The sequence below is a fragment of the Pseudophryne corroboree genome, chromosome 3 (assembly GCF_028390025.1).
Source record: "Pseudophryne corroboree isolate aPseCor3 chromosome 3, aPseCor3.hap2, whole genome shotgun sequence".
NCBI classification, from domain to species: domain Eukaryota; kingdom Metazoa; phylum Chordata; class Amphibia; order Anura; family Myobatrachidae; genus Pseudophryne; species Pseudophryne corroboree.
Window position 1 is genome coordinate 272876366 of NC_086446.1, and position 20304 is coordinate 272896669.

At 45.3% G+C, this 20304-nt stretch overlaps 1 protein-coding gene across 1 annotated transcript in view; it reads left to right on the top strand.

Moving 5' to 3' along the window:
• TTLL9 (tubulin tyrosine ligase like 9) overlaps window positions 1-20304 on the top strand; it is a 121479-nt gene that overhangs the window by 40903 nt on the left and 60272 nt on the right. Inside the window, exons 6-8 of the mRNA XM_063959114.1 lie at window positions 739-807; window positions 899-989; window positions 1259-1299. Of these exons, the coding sequence (XP_063815184.1) occupies window positions 739-807; window positions 899-989; window positions 1259-1299 (201 nt within the window). The remainder of the gene's footprint in view (window positions 1-738; window positions 808-898; window positions 990-1258; window positions 1300-20304) is intronic.

Consider the following 20304-nt stretch of genomic DNA (forward strand, 5'->3'; position numbering starts at 1 on the left):
TTTAAGCCCTTAACTCCAGAATGCTGTTTTGAGCTGCATTTAGGGGGCATGTCCCACTAACCCCAAAGCTTGGTACACACTAGACGATGTGGAAATGTGAGATGGTCGTCCCATTTTCCCTTGAACTTCCTGACAAACTATATACATCATACATACTGTGCACATACATATGCAATTCACAATCTCCCACTCTGTGGAACATGGAATACAGTATTAATATTTAACACAATATATGGTCTGTAGTGTAGGCTGCATCACACATATTTAAATAATATAAATAAGTAATCAGGAAAAGGTTGAACATACTATAATAAATACATAAACATAATAGAACCAGTACTGAAATTTCTATGTAAACATTCTCCCACCTCATGATTAGGATCCTGTCTCTTCTTCCTTGTAGCTACTCTCTGGTCCAGTGTACTGACTGAGGACTCAGAAACACACACACAGCAAACTTGGTAGAAGAAGCTGCTACCACCGGCCATGTGCAGCAGCTCTGCTCTGTATTATAAACCATTGCTATTGTTGTTATAATTTGAGCCACTTGCCAAGAGGAGGGGGATTTCTGGGCAACCAGAAACCCCCCCCCCCCGCCCTCACACACACACTGTGTTTGCCTATGGCCTCAGTGTGTCCCCAGCTTTAGCTGTCAAGCTGTTAATGCAGAGAATGTCAATTTGTATTTCAAAAATGATTTTCAATTTATTTATTTTTTACTTCTCTTTTTTTTGGCAGGTGGCTAAATCCCAAGGAAAGGGGATTTTCCTGTTTCGGAAACTGAAGGATATCACGGACTGGAGAAAGGTGCTGATTTGGGGTGATGTGTTTTAGACAGAGAATATGGACTAAATGTGTTGAGCACACAAACCTTTCATCACTATTCCCTACTCCTCAGGATGGAAGTCGTACAGATGATCAGAAAGACGAAATCTCAGTGGAAAATTATGTTGCGCAACGTTATATAGAAAATCCATACTTAATTGGAGGTGAGACAAGGTGGTTGGGATGACTGAGTGGCATTACTACATCTTCTCACACTGACTGACGTTATGCTTAGTTTCCTGGAGTCCTATTGTCTGTGGTATTAGACTGGGGCTCATGTACAGCTGGACATACTGTAATAGCTCATGCAAATAGGTATAAGTGATATCACTTACTCATGAATATTTATTTCTACTTCTGCTGTTTTAATGTCTATTTCATTTTCCTTCATGGATCCAAACTTAAGTAACTACCGTATATATTTCATTTCCAGGGAGAAAGTTTGATCTGCGAGTTTATGTTCTTGTTACATCGGTGAGATACACTTCCCCATTGGTTTACGCAGTGGGAATTTTGAAGTGGGGGTATGGAAAATTTAAAGGGTGTACTGCTGTGCACGCTGGAAAAGGGGATGTGGCCACTCAAAATGGGGTGTGTCCTTAAGAGGACAGGGGCGGTGGGGCAGACTGGGATGGTGAGGCACACGGGGAGAAAGTGGTTGACAGGGAGGCTGACAGTTTGTGACAGCAGGATGCAGATGGTGGCAGGGGGGAGCAAAGGGTGACAGCGTGAGGCAGTGGGTGACAGCAGGAGGCAGAGTATGACTAGGGAGGCAGGGGTGTCCAGAGAGTGACTGCGGGAGGCAGAGGGATGCATTGCATGGCAGAGGGTGACTTGGAGATGTAGAGGGTGGCAGAGAGAGGCAGCAAGTGACTGAAGAAACAAGGGGGAGGCAGAGAGTGACTGGAGAACAAGCACACTTCGAGCAGTGAGAAACATTTTGATTGTGCTCCATGATGAAATAGTGTATACAGCTGTAAGGTAAAGTAAAATAAATATATATATTTCTCTAACGTCCTAGAGGATGCTGGGGACCCCGTAAGGACCATGGGGATAGACGGGCTCCGCAGGAGACATGGGCACTTTAAGAAAGAATTTAGTTCCTGGTGTGCACTGGCTCCTCCCTCTATGCCCCTCCTCCAGACCTCAGTTTGATACTGTGCCCAGACGACCTGGGTGCTTTTCAGTGAGCTCTCCTGAGTTTACTGATAGAAAGTATTTTGTTAGGTTTTTTATTTTCAGGGAGCTCTGCTGGCAACAGACTCCCTGCATCGAGGGACTGAGGGGAGAGAAGCAGCCCTACTCTCTGAAGCTAGGTCCTGCTTCTTAGGCTACTGGACACCATTAGCTCCAGAGGGATTGGTACGCAGGATCTCACCCTCGCCGTCCGTCCCGGAGCCGCGCCGCCGTCCCCCTCGCAGAGCCGGAAGATAGAAGCCGGGTGAGTATGAGAAGAAAAGAAGACTTCAGAGGCGGCAGAAGACTTCATGATCTTCACTGAGGTAACGCACAGCACTGCAGCTGTGCGCCATTGCTCCCACACACCTCACATACTCCGGTCACTGTAAGGGTGCAGGGCGCAGGGGAAGGCGCCCTGGGCAGCAATATAAACCTCTTATTTGGCAAAAGGAGAATATATACAGCTGGACACTGTATATATGCAGGAGCCCCCGCCAATTTTACACTTTTAGCGGGACAGAAGCCTGCCGTCGAGGGGGCGGGGCTTCTCCCTCAGCACTCACCAGCGCCATGTTTTTCTCCACAGCACCGCTGAGAGGAAGCTCCCCGGACTCTCCCCTGCTTATACCACGGTAGAAGAGAGGGTTTTAAAGAAGAGGGGGGGCACATAATTTGGCGCAGATAATAACAGCGCTACTGGGTAAACATTAAATTGCTGTGTTTTTTACTGGGTCATATAGCGCTGGGGTGTGTGCTGGCATATTCTCTCTCTGTCTCTCCAAAGGGCCTTGTGGGGGGAATTATCTTCAGATGAGCATTCCCTGAGTGTGTGGTGTGTCGGTACGTGTGGGTCGACATGTCTGAGGTAAAAGGCTCTCCTAAGAAGGAGATGGAGCAAATGTGTGTGTGAGTGGTGTCTCCGTCGACAACGCCGACACCTGATTGGATATGTGAAATAAAGTGCTGAGGTAAATTTATTGCACAAAAGATTAGAGAACAGACAGTGAATCTACACAGGTCTGTCCCTATGTCGCAGAGACCTTCAGAGTCTCACAGTGCTCACTATCCAAAATAATAGACACTGATATCGACAAGGAGTCTGACTCCAGTGTCGACTACGATAATGCAAAGTTACAGCCAAAACTGGCAGAAAAGTATTCAATATATGATTATTGTAATAAAAGATGTTTTGCATATCACTGATGACTCATCTGTCCCTGACACGAGGGTACACATGTTGAAGGGGAAGAAAGCTGAGGTAAATTTCCCTCCTCTCATAAAGAAAAAGAGCGTGAATCTCCAGACAAAAAGCTGCAGCTTCCCAAAAAGAATTCTCAGGGAGTATCCTTTCCCTACTAGGGCCAGGATACGATGGGAATCTTCCCCTAGGGTGGACAAAGCTTTGTCACGTTTACCCAAAAGGTAGCGCTGACTTAACAGCTATCCTCAGGGATCCTGCAGATAGCTTGCAGTAAAAGTACTTTGAAGTCCATTTACACACATTCTGGTACACTACTCAGACCGGCGATTGTGTCGGCATGGGTTTATAGCGCTGTAGCAGCGTGGACAGATACCTTATCAGCGGAGATTGAAACCCTAGATAAGGATACCATGTTATTGACCCTAGTATATATATATATATATATATATATATATATATATATATAAATAAAAGATGCTGTCTTATATATATATATATATATATATATATATATATAAAAAACATGCCCAAAGAGACATTGGTCTACTGGGTTCTAGAGTCAACGCTATGTCGATTTCTGCTAGAAGTGTCCTGTGGAACATGCAATGGACAGGTGATGCCGACTAAAAGAGGCATATGGAAGGTTTACCTTACAAGGCTGAGGAATTGTGTGGAGAAGGGCTCTCGGACCTGGTCTCCACAGCTATAGCTGGTAATTCTGATCTTTCGCCTTATATTCCCTCACAGCCTAAGAAAGCACGACATTATCAAATGCAGTCCTTTCAGTCGCAGAATAACAAGAAAGTACGAGGAGCGTCCTTTCTTACCAGAGGTAAGGGTACAGGGCACAGCTAGTTCCCAGGAACAGAAGTTCTCCCCGGCCTCTACTACATCCAACGCATGACGCTGGAGCTCCGCTAAGGGAGTCCGCCCCAGTGGGAGCACGTCTTCGACTCTTCAGCTACATTTGAGTTCACTCACAGGTGGTTCCCGGGGCAATAAAAAATTGTTTCTCAGGGTTACAAGCTGGTGATGGTGTAAAGGCTTTCTTAGCTTAGCGAATATATTGATTCAAGCTTTTTCACATTAACTAAGATATTTACTGCTCCTCACTTCTTTAGGTTCGTGTTTCCTTAGAAGCTTCACAGATATATTATAAGCAACATTGTATTTCAAAGCATGAATTACTCATTGTTATAACGCCAGATGTGTACCAAGGCCAGTCAAGCATATCGCCAAAAGTTCTGAACATTGGGGAGGATTTTGACCTGTCCTGACCTCCAGAAAGGATGTTCCGGGAAAGCTGATAATCGCAAAGCAACAAATATATTTTAATTGCAATTTATAATATATTTTGACAAATGACGTGTTTCAATTTTCAAGACATACATGGTGTATTTTGATTGGCTAAATGTATTGGCACACATGAATCCTTTGTTCTTTTGCTATAAAATAAAGCTATGATGGCCCCTAAGACAGATCAACTATGAACTGCTTAGGTTACACAATGATCCGGTGTCACCTATTCATTCACTGATCTCCAACCGGTTGCTAAGGGGAACAGCATTCTGACTGATGACTGAAGAGAGTTCATAATCAGACCTGAATAGGTTAACATACCCTAACATTTGGGAGCATCGTCCGGGGTATTCCAGCATCTCCTCCACTGGCAATAAATCCTCTGATCTTTCAGGAACCGCTGATAACAAAAAAAACCGGTAAGTGATATTTATTGTGTAGATTTCTACCTGCTCACTTGAACTCAGCGCTTCCTGTGTAAATCAAGGGGAGAGTCCAGTCGGGAAGGTCAGAGGATATCTTAAAGAGCCCAGCGTCAGTCAGAAGAAATTTTTTTTAAGGTACCATACATGTATGTTATATTGTTGAATTATGTTATATTGTTGAATTGTGGGTAAATAATTTCAGATAATTTGTCACAAGTGCACAGGGGGAATTAATCAAGTATGCAGAAAACTTTTAAATTGTGCAAGTACTAATGAATTGTTAAATTAAGAAAATAGAGCCGTTTTATAAAGGTGGCGCATGGCCAAGATATGTTCTAATGCTGATAACCAGTTTGAATTGATAAATAACCAAAGAGGTGTATGCAAATCTTGTACCTGTGTTGTTGTGTTAAGAAAATACAAAGGGTCTGTAGCACCAAGATTGCTGGCAATTACAAGCACTGAAGTCTCATTTGGTTATGTGGAAAATGATGATGAATTTTATTGTACAAAAGGTTGTCATTTTAAAAAGAGAATTGTTGGAACATTACATTAAGAATGATTGATTTAACATCATAACCTATTGGCCTAGGAACCACATAATTCCAGGTCTAAGACCCATGTGCCGTGCAGTCTCAAACAGCTGCCGTGCACGCAGATAACAGATATAGGATTTACTGTCATCTTTGTTTTTGTATCCTTGCACTGTTATATGTACTCTGTCAATATGCTTTTGAAAAGGTGGGGGGGAGTCGGGTTGTCTGCTGAATAATGAAACTAGATTCTCCTACACACACTGATAGGTATTTCTCACATCCAAGCATTCCCGGTGTTAGCTGTTACTTTCTGAAGAGAAACAAGCATTAAACTACAACAGGGATACTGATACAAGCAGGAGTCCATATAGGCAGGGGGATAGACCCTTGGAGCAACTTAACAATAATATTAGGGACGCATCTCAGTGATCCAGAAGAAATAATCTATTATGCAGGTCTCACTTGGGGAGCAGTACTAACAAATTCTCCACCAACACAGGGAGGAAGGGGCAACACTACAACCCCAGTCATTTGTCCACAGACGGATTGAAGAAGCTCTTTTAGAGATTCCTTAACAGGAGATTTTAATTCCCTCAAAAGGAGTTATTAAAATACCACATCAGGATGGGTTCAAACCCGTGGATATTGTTGATAACAGGGAGGGTAATGAATCTCTGAAAGGAATTTCAGAGGAGCAGGCTTCCTGTCAGAGGGGACACTTGACCTAGATAGAGATTCTTTAAAAGGAGATTTTTAAGTCCCTCAAAAGGAGTTATTAAAATACCACATCAGGAGGGGTTCCGCGCACGTTCACCCAGGCATGGGAGCGCGGTCTGTAAAGATGTCAGGGCCCGACAAACCCGTGGATATTGTTGATAACAGGGAGGGTAATAAATCTCTGAAAGGAATCAAAAGACCAGGCTTCTCGTCAGAAGGGACACTTGACCTAGAGAAATGGGAAAAATTTGCCTCCTGTAACAAGAGTTGGATAATTAAGCATAATAGTAGAGATCAAGCATCCATCTGGATCACTGAAGCACAAGAAAGAGAAAATGAAACAATAAGAAAAGCCAAAGAAAAGAATGCCATACCGAAGGTAACAGTTCACGTTGTCCAGGAACAAAGCAAGTGGAAAATCAGAAACCCAACGCAAGGGGCCACAGGAAGGAACTCAAAGGAAGGAACCAAGCAAGATGAAAGAAAGTGTTATTTCTGCAAGAAAAAAGGACATTTCAAGAAGAATTGCAGAAAATACAAGAAATGGTGTGAAAACCAGCAAGAAAAACCTAAAGCATAACTGAGACCTAATTGCAGCAACAGCACCTGCACACTATACCCCACCCCTATACCCAGACATGTATGCACACCAAGGTACCCCTAGTATGAACAGAATGCAATTACCTACAAGCTCACTAACAGTGAAATTAAAAAGATACGAGAAAGGAAAAGAGTGACTAATAATCAGCCCTATCTTAGAAGGATCTGTGGTTGAAAATCCGAATGATTTACCTGAGCTATGTGTACAGAGTATGCCCCAGTGTCCTGATACTTTATCACAAGAAACCCCAACAAGACCAACCAAAGAAACTAGCCACCTAATGCTTCCCTCATGTTTAAACGAGTGGTAGACACCTGCAATCAAGCTGAGTCCAGTAAACAATTGTCCACAATCAGGAACTATAGGCGAAAGGGTGCAAATCAGGTGAAGAGGAGAAGCAAGGGGTCAAGACACAGCCTCTACAGCTTTTCATGCCCAGGTGCATAATGTACAGAATAAACTGACATATTTTCCAGAAAGATTGTGTCCGGTATGTCAGTTTTGCGTTCCAGAAGGATATGAACATTGCCCAAATTGTGGAAACTGGATTTCACACCATGAACCACCATGCCAAGATATCTATGCGACTAGAAATACTGAATGACGGTCATCATTGCCTGTTTCTCTGTATCCAGCACAAGTACAGGGAATACGCAACCCAGATAATGCAGCCAGGACGAACGAACCATACATCGTACAGAGCCAACACCACAAACCATGGTATGGCAATGACCTCGCAAATATAGTTGCAGAGTCCCCAGATCCTAGAAAAAAAAAAAAAAAAACCCAACAGCAGTTTATGCCTATATGGAAAGAATTCAAACCATATGGACACCGGCATGGGTCGACTACCACCAGTTGTGTGAGGCTATACTAGGACCAGCAACTGCCCAAACAGTAAGCACCATGTTAAAAGCAGATGCAGTAGATGATTGCCCAGCCATAACGGACGTTCCGACAGAGAAAAATAGAACAACGACAGAGAAAAATAGAACAACGTTTGAAAGTGGAAAGATGTACATGACAAGACTTAAGAGATGGTGTCATGCACAGACACTCAGGGCACCAGCAGCCCCAGACTTGAAACAGGAAAAGACTGAGTCCATCAGAACTTACTATGATAAAGTCACTATACGACACACAAGATGATAGAATATGAAGGTGTGCAACTCCTGTGTCGACAACAGTGTACTCAGTCACCACTGGCAGTTCGATAAAAGTGACTTTACCCACAGGAGACCCAAGGGTTTCAAGAGCTGTTTTTATGCACAACCAGATTCCTCTACGTTTACTTACAGATCAAGCCATTGCAACGACTGGATTGAGAGGTTAAGCCCTACCCTTGCAAGAAAGCAAAGATGTAACCTGAAATACAAGCTGCTATACAAGACTATCTCTCACAGGAAAAGTAAGACAAAGAGGAACAACAACTCCCAGCATAAACATCATTATGTTAAACACCAGCCTGGGTGGACTTGGACTAAGAAAATGACATGCCAGCAGCAGTGAGAAAAAATATGCAAGTGAAGAAAGGACAAAGTATGAAGAATAATGAATGAATCATAAAGAGAGGTGATTGGAAAAAGAAAAGTTCCAGAAAACAAATGAATGATGCTTCTTCTGCCAATATGAAGTACAAGCTTCTTTAGGTACTCCCCAGTGAACATAATGTCTCCAGAGGAAACAGCAGAAGGTATGATTACAGTCACCTTGCTCACTAGAGAAATACGTCTGTGCCTAATGAATACTGGAGCCGGCACACGCAGAAGACAGCAGAGGGAGATACCACAAGAACTGGTGATATCAGAAATTCTTAAAGGGACAGGAGATGAGAGAAATGCAGTCACCAATACCAGCCCAATTCTTGACCTTGGAGTACATGTCCAGTGACTTTGCTGAAGCACAATGTACTAAAGCTTATCCAAGGAGAATACAGTACACACCAGCAGAAGTTTAACTTTCCAGCAACTTATCAAAGGAAAGAACAAAAAGCCATTTAGAAGCAAGTTAAAACAGAAGTTCAGTATTGGCTCATTCCCGCAGTACCAGTTGTAGAAGAAAGGAAGCAATACTACTGGAAAAGGATAGCTTTGTGGAGGGGCTATATCACCAAGTGATTTATCCACAAAACACACAGCTAAATACAGGATGTGAATGAACTGCTGATTGCCACCACTACTAAAAGAAGCACCAAGAAGGGGCAGTGTCCTTAGTGAAGTTTCTGGAAGACCAAGACTGCAGAGCCTCAGAAGGAGAAATTGCAGCTAGTCAAGCAAGAGTTAATCTTCCTAGGACACTCAAGGTACCAGACATCTAACAAAAGTGAAAAGGAAAAGATTCAGACTGCAAGCTAAGATGCCAACTAGTGTCAAGCAAGTCAGATGATCATTCCTGGGCCTAGTAGGATACTACAGAACACGGATACCTCTAGCACCAGTCTACATGCAAGCATTGTATGACAACACTGAAAGGGAGGAGGGTCCGCATCCTACATACAGCAACAGATGAATTAGGCTATTGAACAGTTGGAAACAGCAGTTGCCTCATCTCAAGCCCTAGAACTACCTGACTATTAAAGAAGGAGGCCATATATAGAAGTCCTTATGCAAAATCATGGACTGAGGTGAAGACCAGTGGCCTACAACTTAAGCAAACTTGACAGCGGTAATCAAAGAGCACCTACCGGCATCAGAGCAGTGATAGCAGCAACAGCCCTAGAAGAGTATAAGAGCACAGACACCGTGATGAATCAGAAGTCCTAGAAGAGGACAAGAGCACAGGCATAGTGCTGAATCATGAACTTATCATCCAGGGTCCACATGCAGGTACAGAGAAGCTTCAACAAGCAAGAACCAAACACCTGTCAGTGGCAAGGCTGACCATGTATGAAGTAGCACTGCCAAAATGCGACAAGTAACCATCAGAAGATGTATTACCCTCAACGCAGCAACCCTTTTCCAACATTAATCAATAAAGGTGTTGAATCTCAAGATTCAAAAGGAGGGACGATTACCCCAAGGGGGAGCCACCAGTCCATCAGATTTCTCAGAGGCAATGGCATTAATCCTACAGAAATGGAGACCACACTTTACAGACACCCAGTTAGTTCAATATGTCGATGATCTGCTTATTGCTGCACAGACAGAAGAGAAGTGCAAAAAAGGAAACAGTATCACTACTCATCTTTTTGGCAGAAGAAGATTGCAGAGTGTCAAAAGACAAGCTTCAGCTAGTACAGAAAAAAGTTGTCTTCTTAGGACACTGCATATCTCAAGGAACAAGGCATCTTACTGATGAAAGAACAAAGGCAATAACTCAAGCAAAAACCCCAAGAACATTAAATGAAATCAGAGCTTTTCTGGGCCTTATTGGTTATTGCAGAGAATGGATTCCCTCGGCCTCATTACTGATGCAACCCCTATATGAATTAATAAAAAAGGAGGCGTCAGCAGAAAACAGGGACACCATTGAAGAAGCAGTAAGACAACTAAAGCAAGCCATAATCACAGCCCCAGCATTGGGATTGCCTGATTACAAAAAGCCTTTTAACCTATTCTGCCATGAAAACAGAGGGCATTCTTTAGGGGTGCTCACCCAGAAATACGGACCAAAACAAAGACCAGTGGCATACTATTCAGCCCAGCTGGATCCGATTATCAGAGGAGCACCATCCTGTGTCCGAGCAGTGGCAGCAGCAGCAATAATGAAGGAAAAGGTGACAGACATCATTGTGTTTGATCATCCACTGTGTATACAAGTACCGCACGCTGTAACAGAAATATTAAGTCAAGAAAATAGCAAGCATCTTTCTGCAGCCAGACTTACCAAATATGAAGTGATTGCCTAGCCCTCATGGAATTAGAGACTTTACCTCTCCCTAATGTCCAAGATACACCATTGGACAATCCAGACATGAACCTGTTCGTCGATGGATCAAGATATTATGATAATGGATCCCCAAAGACAGGATATGCAGTAACAACTGAAACTGAAGTCATAGACTCTGGAGCATTGCTACCAAGCATGTCAGCACAAGAAGCAGAACTCATAGCAATGACCAAAGCCTGCATACATGCTGAAAACATGACAGCTAACATCTAGTCCCAAGATTACGCTGTTATATGGAAAAGTAGGGACTTCAAAAGTGCAAACGGAAAACCCATCAAACATGCCAGTTTGATTATGGAACTCTTCAGAGCATTGGAACTACCTAAAAGAATTGGAATAATCAAGGTACAAGCACATACTAAGAGCCAAACCATGGAAGCTAAAGGAAATGCATTTGCAGATGCAGAAGCCAAGAGAATTGCCTTACAATCAAAAGAACTTGAGCAAGTCTTAGTAGCTCAAGACGTGAAGCAAATGCCTAGTGAACAGGAGCTGATCAAAATTCAACAACAAGCATCACAAGGAGAAAAGGAGAAATGGAGACGATTGGGGGCAGAAGAAGATGAACATGGACTTTGGAAGTCAAGAGAATTGAAGTACTGTCTACCAGCAGCTCTATTTCCACCTATGTTACAAGTAGCTCATGGACAAGTACACCATTCAAAGGAAGCCACGGTGAATAGAGTACAAGAGCATTGGATAGCTCCAGGCTTCAATAAAGCTGCAACAAACTTTGTAGCAGGATGCTGGATCTGTGGAATCAGCAATCCAGGAAAAAGAACCCAGACACCTCTAGGAACTATACCCAAAGCCTCTTACCCATTTGAAAGACTACAAATTGACTATATACAGTGGCGACGAAGCAGTCCATATGAATATGTACTAGTAGCAACGGACATGTTTAGTCACTGGGCCGAAGCCTGGCCAGTAAGCAAAGCCACAGCAAAAACCACTGCAAAGAAACTGATAGCAGAAGTAGTATGTAGATTTGGGATACCTGAGGTTATAGAATCAGATAGAGGTACACATTTCACAGGAGAAGTCATGCAGCATATAATGAAAGATTTGGGGGTACAGCAGGCCTTCCATGTGCCTTACCAGCCCCAGGCGAGTGGGAGGGGGAATGAAAACTGTCCTACACCCACTACTAGCAATGGTCATAATATTAATAGGGCTGGATGCTTGGAATTGTTATCTTTCCTGCAAATTCCGGAAACATGTGAAAACAATGGACGCGATCAGGAATGCCCATGAGATTCTTTTCTAACATAGGGAGAAAAAGTAGAATCAAAAAGAGGGGAAATGATGGTGTAAAGGCTTTCTTAGCTTAGCGAATATATTGATTCAAGCTTTTTCACATTAACTAAGATATTTACTGCTCCTCACTTCTTTAGGTTCGTGTTTCCTTAGAAGCTTCACAGATATATTATAAGCAACATTGTATTTCAAAGCATGAATTACTCATTGTTATAACGCCAGATGTGTACCAAGGCCAGTCAAGCATATCGCCAAAAGTTCTGAACATTGGGGAGGATTTTGACCTGTCCTGACCTCCAGAAAGGATGTTCCGGGAAAGCTGATAATCGCAAAGCAACAAATATATTTTAATTGCAATTTATAATATATTTTGACAAATGACGTGTTTCAATTTTCAAGACATACATGGTGTATTTTGATTGGCTAAATGTATTGGCACACATGAATCCTTTGTTCTTTTGCTATAAAATAAAGCTATGATGGCCCCTAAGACAGATCAACTATGAACTGCTTAGGTTACACAATGATCCGGTGTCACCTATTCATTCACTGATCTCCAACCGGTTGCTAAGGGGAACAGCATTCTGACTGATGACTGAAGAGAGTTCATAATCAGACCTGAATAGGTTAACATACCCTAACACTGGAATTCGAAAGGTGCCTCCTCGCCGGTTTTTCCTTATCGGACCTACCGGCTTCTCCCCCAGAAAGGGAGATAATATTAAATACAATTCACACATTGTATCTCCAACAGGTGGTGCTCAAGGTTCCCCTCCTGCAACAAGGAAGGCGATATGACTCAACCTTGGCTGTAGTCCCAAAACCGTACGGTTCGGTCAGACCTATTTTTAAAATTAAAATCTCTGAACCTATACGGGAAAAGGTTCAAATTTAAAGTGGAATCGCCCAGAGCGATCATCGCCAGCCTGGAAGGGGGGGATTTGATGGTGTATCTAAACATAAAGGCTGCATACCTTCATGTTCCCATTTATCCACCCCATCAGGTGTACCTGACAATTGCGGTACAGGATTGTCATTACCAATTTCAGGGTAATTGGCGGAAATAATGGTGCTCCTACGCAAGCAAGGAGTCACAGTTGTCCCATACTTGGACGATCTCCTAATAAGGGCGAGATTAAAAGAGCAGTTGTTGAACAGCGTGTCACTTTCGCTGAAGGTGTCACAGCAACACGGCTGGATTCTCAATTTCCCGAGGTCACAGTTGGTTCCTATAACTCGTCTGCCCTTCTTGGGTATGATTCTGGATACAGACCAGAAATGGGTTTACCTTCAGATAGAGAAGGCCCAGGAACTCATGACTCTAGTCAGGGACCTATTGAAACCAAGACAGGTGTCAGTGCATCACTGCACTCGAGTCCTGGGAAAAACATTCCCTTCAGCAGGTTCCATGCGAGGACTTTTCAATGGGACCTACTGGACAAGTGGTCCGGGTCACATCTACAGATTCATCAGTTGATCACCCTATCCCCCAGGGCCAGGGTATCTCTCCTGTGGTGGCTGCAGAGTGCTCACCTTCTAGAGGGCCGCAGATTCGGCATTCAGGACTAGATCCTGGTGACCACGGACGCGAGCCTCCGAGGCTGGGGAGCAGTCACACAGGGAGGAAATTTCCAAGGTCTTTGGTCAAGTCAAGAGACTTGTCTTCACATCAACATATTGGAACTAAGGGCCATATACAACGCCCTACGTCAAGCGGAGACCTTTCTTTGCGACCAACCGGTTCTGATCCAGTCAGACAACGTCACCGCAGTAGCTCATGTAAACCGCCAAGGCGGCACAAGGAGCAGAGTGGCGATGGCGAAAGCCACCAGAATTCTTCGCTGGGCGGAGAATCATGTAAGAGCACTGTCAACAGTGTTCATTCCGGAAGTGAACAACTGGGAAGCAGACTTCCTCACCAGACATACGTCCTGGAGAGTGGAGACTTCATCAGGAAGTCTTCGCACAGATTGCAGTTCGGTGGGGACTGCCACAGATAGACAGTATGGCGTCCCGCCTCAACAAAAAGCTGCAGAGTTATTGCGCCTGGTCAAGAGACCCTCAGGCAGTAGCGGTAGACGCCCTAGTGACACCGTGGGTGTTCCAGTCAGTCTATGTATTTCCTCCTCTTCCTCTCATACCCAAGGGTTGAGAATAATAGGAAAAAGGAGGAGTGAGAACAATCCTCATTGTTCCAGATTGGCCACGAAGGATCTGGTAGGAATCTGGAACAGATCCGGATCTGCAGGAAATGCTTACAGAAAATCCGTGGCCTCTTCCTCTAAGGCAGGACCTGTTGCAACAGGGCCCATGTCTGTTTCAAGACTTACCGCGGCTGCGTTTGACGGCATGGCGGTTGAACGCCGGATCCTAGCGGAAAAAGGCATTCCGGATGAGGTCATTCCTATGCTGATAAAGGCTAGGAAGGACTTGACATCTTAACATTATCACCGTGTATGGCGAAAATATGTTTCTTGATGTGAGGCCAGGAATGCTCCTATGGAAGAATTCCATCTGGGCCGTTTCCTTCACTTCCTACAAACTGGAGTGAATTTGGGCCTAAAACTTAGGCTCCATTAAGGTTCAGATTTCGGCCCTATCCATTTTCTTTCAAAAAGAGTTGGCTTCTCTACCAGAAGTTCAGACGTTTGTAAAAGGAGTGCTGCGTATTCAGCCTCCTTTTGTGCCTCCGGTGGCACCTTGGGATCTTAACGTGGTGTTAAGTTTCCTAAAGTCACACTGGTTTGAACCACTTAAAACGGCGGAGTTAAAATATCTCACGTGGAAGGTGGTCATGTTATTAGCCTTGGCTTCGGCTAGACGTGTGTCAGAATTAGCGGCTTTGTCACATAAAAGCCCCTATCTGGTTTTCCATATGGATAGAGCGGAATTACGGACCCGTTCGCAATTTCTGCCGAAAGTGGTATCATCTTTTCATATGAACCAACCTATTGTGGTGCCTGTGGCTACACGTGACTTGGAGGATTCCGAGTTACTTGATGTGGTCAGGGCTTTGAAAATTTACGTGGCCAGAACGGCTAGAGTCAGGAAAACTGAAGCGCTGTTTGTCCTGTATGCATCCAACAAGTTTGGTGCCCCTGCTTCAAAGCAAACTATTGCTCGCTGGATTTGTAACACGATACAGCAAGCGCATTCTACGGCTGGATTGCCGTTACCAAAATCGGTCAAGGCCCATTCCACTAGGAAGGTGGGCTTTTCTTTGGCGGCTGCCCGGGGGGTCTCGGCACTACAGCTGTGTCGAGCTGCTACTTGGTCGGGTTCAAACACTTTTGCAAAATTCTATAGGTTTGATACCCTGGCTGAGGAGGATCTCATGTTTGCTCAATCGGTGCTGCAGAGTCATCCGCACTCTCCCGCCCGTTTGGGAGCTTTGGTATAATCCCCATGGTCCTTACGGAGTCCCCAGCATCCTCTAGGACGTTAGAGAAAATAAGATTTTACTTACCGGTAAATCTATTTCTTGTAGTCCGTAGAGGATGCTGGGCGCCCGTCCCAAGTGCGGACTTCTTCTGCAATACTTGTATATAGTTATTGCTTCAATAAGGGTTACGTTATAGTTGCATCGGTCTTGCACTGATGATATGTTGTTTTCATACTGTTAACTGGGTAGTTATCACAAGTTATACGGTGTGATTGGTGTGGCTGGTATGAATCTTGCCCTTGGATTAACAAAATCCTTTCCTTGTACTGTCCATCTCCTCTGGGCACAGTTTCTCTAACTGAGGTCTGGAGGAGGGGCATAGAGGGAGGAGCCAGTGCACACCAGGAACTAAATTCTTTCTTAAAGTGCCCATGTCTCCTGCGGAGCCCGTCTATCCCCATGGTCCTTACGGAGTCCCCAGCATCCACTACGGACTACGAGAAATAGATTTACCGGTAAGTAAAATCTTATTATTTTTAAGTATACATTTTACTACTAGTCTGAAATCTTATTTTTAGTGCTAAATAAAATAGGAATTTAATACCTGCCGGTAATTCCTTTTCTCTTAGTCCGTAGTGGATACTGGGGAATATTAGATTACCATGGGGTATAGATCGGGTCCACTGGAGCCTGGCACTTTAAGAAATTAATAGTGTGTGCTGGCTCCTCCCCTCTATGACCCTCCTAGCAGACTCAGTCTAGAAAACTGTGCCCGAGGAGACGGACATACTGTGAGAGAAGGATATAACTCATAAAGCGGTGAGGTAACGATCCAACACACAACAATAAGATAGCAGAGCTAACCAAAACAGAGGAAAGCAACGTTAACTATAGAAGGATAGCAACGCTAATCAAACATGGAACAGGGAAGCAACAGCAAACCCAACCATAATACTTACAACCGGGTAAGCAGGAAAACGAAGCACAGAGGCGGGCGCCCAGTATCCACTACGGACTACGAGAAAAGGAATTACCGGTAGGTATTAAATTCCTATTTCTCTTACGTCCTAGAGGATGCTGGGGACTCCGTAAGGACCATGGGGTATAGATGGGCTCCGCAGGAGACATGGGCACTGACTTTAGAATGGGTGTGCACTGGCTCCTCCCTCTATGCCCCTCCTCCAGACCTCAGTTAGATCCTGTGCCCAGAGGACACTGGATGCACTGCAGGGGAGCTCTACTGAGTCTCTCTGAAAAGGCTTTTGTTAGGTTTTTTATTTTCAGGGAGCACTGCTGGCAACAGGCTCCCTGCATCGTGGGACTGAGGGGAGAGAAGCAGACCTACTTAACTGATAGGCTCTGCTTCTTAGGCTACTGGACACCATTAGCTCCAGAGGGTCGGAACACAGGTGTCTTCCTCGCTGTTCATCCCGGAGCCGTGCCACCGTCCTCACAGAGCCGGAAGATAGAAGCCGGGTGAGTATAAGAAGAAAGAAGACTTCACAGGCGGCAGAAGACTTCAGATCTTCACTGAGGTACCGCGCAGTGGTCACGCTGCGCGCCATTGCTCCCACACTCACACACACATAAGGCACTGTAAGGGTGCAGGGCGCAGGGGGGGCGCCCTGGGCAGCAATAATAACCCCAAGGGACACTGGCCAGCATAATAGATACTGCAGAGGCAGTATATTACAAACCCCCGCCAGTATAAAGAATTTGAGCTGGACCGAAGCCCGACGTTGAGGGGGCGGAGCTTGATCCTCCATCACTAACCTGCGCCATTTTCTCCACAGCAAGCTGCAGAGAAGCTGCTCCTCGGACTCTCCCCTGCTGAACACAAGTACAGAGGGCAAAAACGAGGGGGGCACATTTAATTGGCGCAGTAAGTGTATTATATATCTATAAAAGCGCTGTACAGACTGGGACTTTGTTCCAGTGTCCAGTGGCGCTGGGTGTGTGCTGGCATACTCTTTCTCTGTCTCTGCAAAGGGCCTTATTGGGGGGCTGTCCCCATATTTGTATATCCCAGTGTGTGTGGGGGTGTCAGTACGTGTGTCGGCATGTCTGAAGCGGAAGGCTCGTCTAGGGAGGAGGCAGAGCAGATGATTGTGGTGTCTCCGTCGGCACCGCCGACACCTGATTGGTTGGATATGTGGAATGTTTTAAATGCAAATGTGACTTTATTACATAAAAAATTGGACAAAGCAGAGTCCAGGGAAAAAGCTGGGAGTCAATCCATGGATTTGACTGTGTCACAAGGCCCTTCGGGGTCTCATAAACGTCCCCTTTCCCAGATAGCAGACACTGATACCGACACGGATTCTGACTCCAGTGTCGACTATGATGATGCGAGGTTACACCCAAGGGTGGCCAAGAGCATTCATTATATGATTATTGCAATAAAATATGTTTTGCATATCACAGAGGACCCCCCTGTCCCTGACACGAGGGTCTGCATGTTTAAGGAAAAGAAACCTGAGGTAACGTTTCCCCCATCTCATGAGCTGAACACGTTATTTGAAAAAGCTTGGGAAACTCCAGACAAGAAACTGCAAATTCCCAAGAGAATTATTATGGCGTATCCTTTCCCCTCACAGGACAGGTTACGGTGGGAATCCTCGCCCACGGTGGACAAGGCTTTAACGCGCTTGTCCAAAAAGGTGGCGCTACCATCTCCAGACACGGCAGCCCTCAAGGATCCTGCTGATCGCAGACAGGAAACTACCTTAAAATCAATTTATACGCATACGGGTGCCTTGCTCAGACCGGCAGTAGCGTCGGCATGGATGGGTAGCGCAATTGCTGCATGGGCAGATAACTTGTCATCTGACATTGACACCCTAGATAAGGATAGCATTTTGTTGACCTTGGGTCACATTAAAGACGCAGCGTTATATATGAGAGAGGCTGCGAGAGACATTGGGCTGTTGGGTTCAAGAGCCAATGCCATGGCAATTTCTGCTAGACGGTCCCTGTGGACCCGCCAATGGACGGGTGATTCCGATTCAAAAAGTCATATGGAAACTTCACCTTACAAGGGTGAGGTTTTATTTGGGGAGGGCCTCGCGTACCTGGTTTCCACGGCTGCCGCGGGTAAGTCTTCTTTTTTGCCTTATGTTCCCCCACAGCAAAAGAAAACACCTCAATATCAGATGCAGTCCTTTCGGTCGCATAAGTTCAAAAAGGGTCGGGGCTCGTCCTTCATCGCCAGAGGTAAAGGTAGAGGGAAAAGAACGCCTGCTACGGCTAGTTCCCAGGAACAAAAGTCCTCCCCAGCCTCTACAAAATCCACCGAATGACGCTGGGGCTCCGCTGAGGGAGTCCGCACCAGTGGGGGCACGTCTTCGACTCTTCAGCCAGGTCTGGGTTCAGTCGGATTTGGATCCTTGGGAGATCAAAATTGTATCCCAAGGCTACAAACTGGAGTTCGAAGAAGTGCCTCTTCGCCGATTTTTCAAATCGGCTTTGTCAGCTTCTCCCCCAGAGAGGGAAATAGTTTCAGCTGCCATTCAAAAGCTGTGTCAACAGCAAGTGATTATCAAAGTTCCCCTAATGCAACAGGGAAAAGGGTACTATTCAACCCTGTTTGTGGTCCCGAAGCCGGATGGCTCGGTCAGACCCATTCTGAATCTAAAATCCCTGAACCTGTATTTGAAAAGGTTCAAATTCAAGATGGAATCTCTCTGGGCAGTGATCTCCAGCCTGGAAGGCGGGGATTTTATGGTATCACTAGACATAAAGGATGCATACCTTCATGTCCCCATTTATCCCCCTCATCAGGCGTACCTGAGATTCGCTGTACAGGATTGTCATTACCAGTTTCAGACGTTGCCGTTTGGGCTTTCCACGGCCCCGAGGATTTTCACCAAGGTAATGGCGGAAATTATGGTGCTCCTGCGCAGGCAAGGAGTCACAATTATCCCATACTTGGACGATCTCCTGATAAAAGCGAGATCGAGAGATCAATTACTGAAAAGCGTGTCGCTCTCCCTGAGAGTGCTGCAGCAACACGGCTGGATCCTAAATATACCACAGTCGAAGTTGATTCCGACAACTCGGCTATAATTTTTGGGTATGATTCTGGACACGAAAATGAAGAGGGTTTTTCTCCCAACGGAAAAAGCCCAGGAACTCCAGAACATGGTCAGGGACCTGCTAAAACCAAAAAGAGTGTCAGTTCATCAATGCACTCGAGTATTGGGAAAAATGGTGGCGGCCTACGAGGCCATCCCCTTCGGCAGGTTCCATGCGAGGACATTTCAGTGGGACCTTCTGGACAAGTGGTCGGGGTCCCATCTACAAATACATCAGAAAATAAGCCTGTCCCCCAGGGCCAGAGTGTCTCTCCTGTGGTGGCTCCAGAGTGCTCACCTCCTAGAGGGTCGCAGGTTCGGCATTCATGACTGGGTTCTAGTGACCATGGACGCGAGCCTCCGAGGATGGGGAGCAGTCACACAAGGAAGAAATTTTCAGGGACTGTGGTCAAGCCAGGACGTTTGTCTACACATCAACGTGCTGGAATTAAGGGCCATATACAACGGCCTACAACAAGCGGAGAATCTTCTTCGCGACCTACCCGTTCTGATTCAGTCAGACAATGTCACAGCCGTGGCGCATGTAAACCGCCAAGGTGGGACAAGGAGCAGAGTGGCAATGGCGGAAGCCACAAGGATTCTTCGCTGGGCGGAAAATTACGTAAGCGCTCTGTCAGCTGTCTTCATTCCGGGAGTGGACAACTGGGAAGCAGACTTCCTCAGCAGACACTATCTCCATCCAGGAGAGTGGGGTCTTCATCAAGAAGTTTTCGCAGAGATAACAAGTCGTTGGGGACTTCCTCAAATAGACATGATGGCGTCATGCCTCAACAAGAAACTTCGGATGTATTGTTCCAGGTCGAGGGACCCTCATGCAGTAGCGGTGGACGCCCTGGTGACACCATTGGTTTTTCAGTCGGTATATGTGTTCCATCCTCTTCCGTTCATCTCAAAAATATT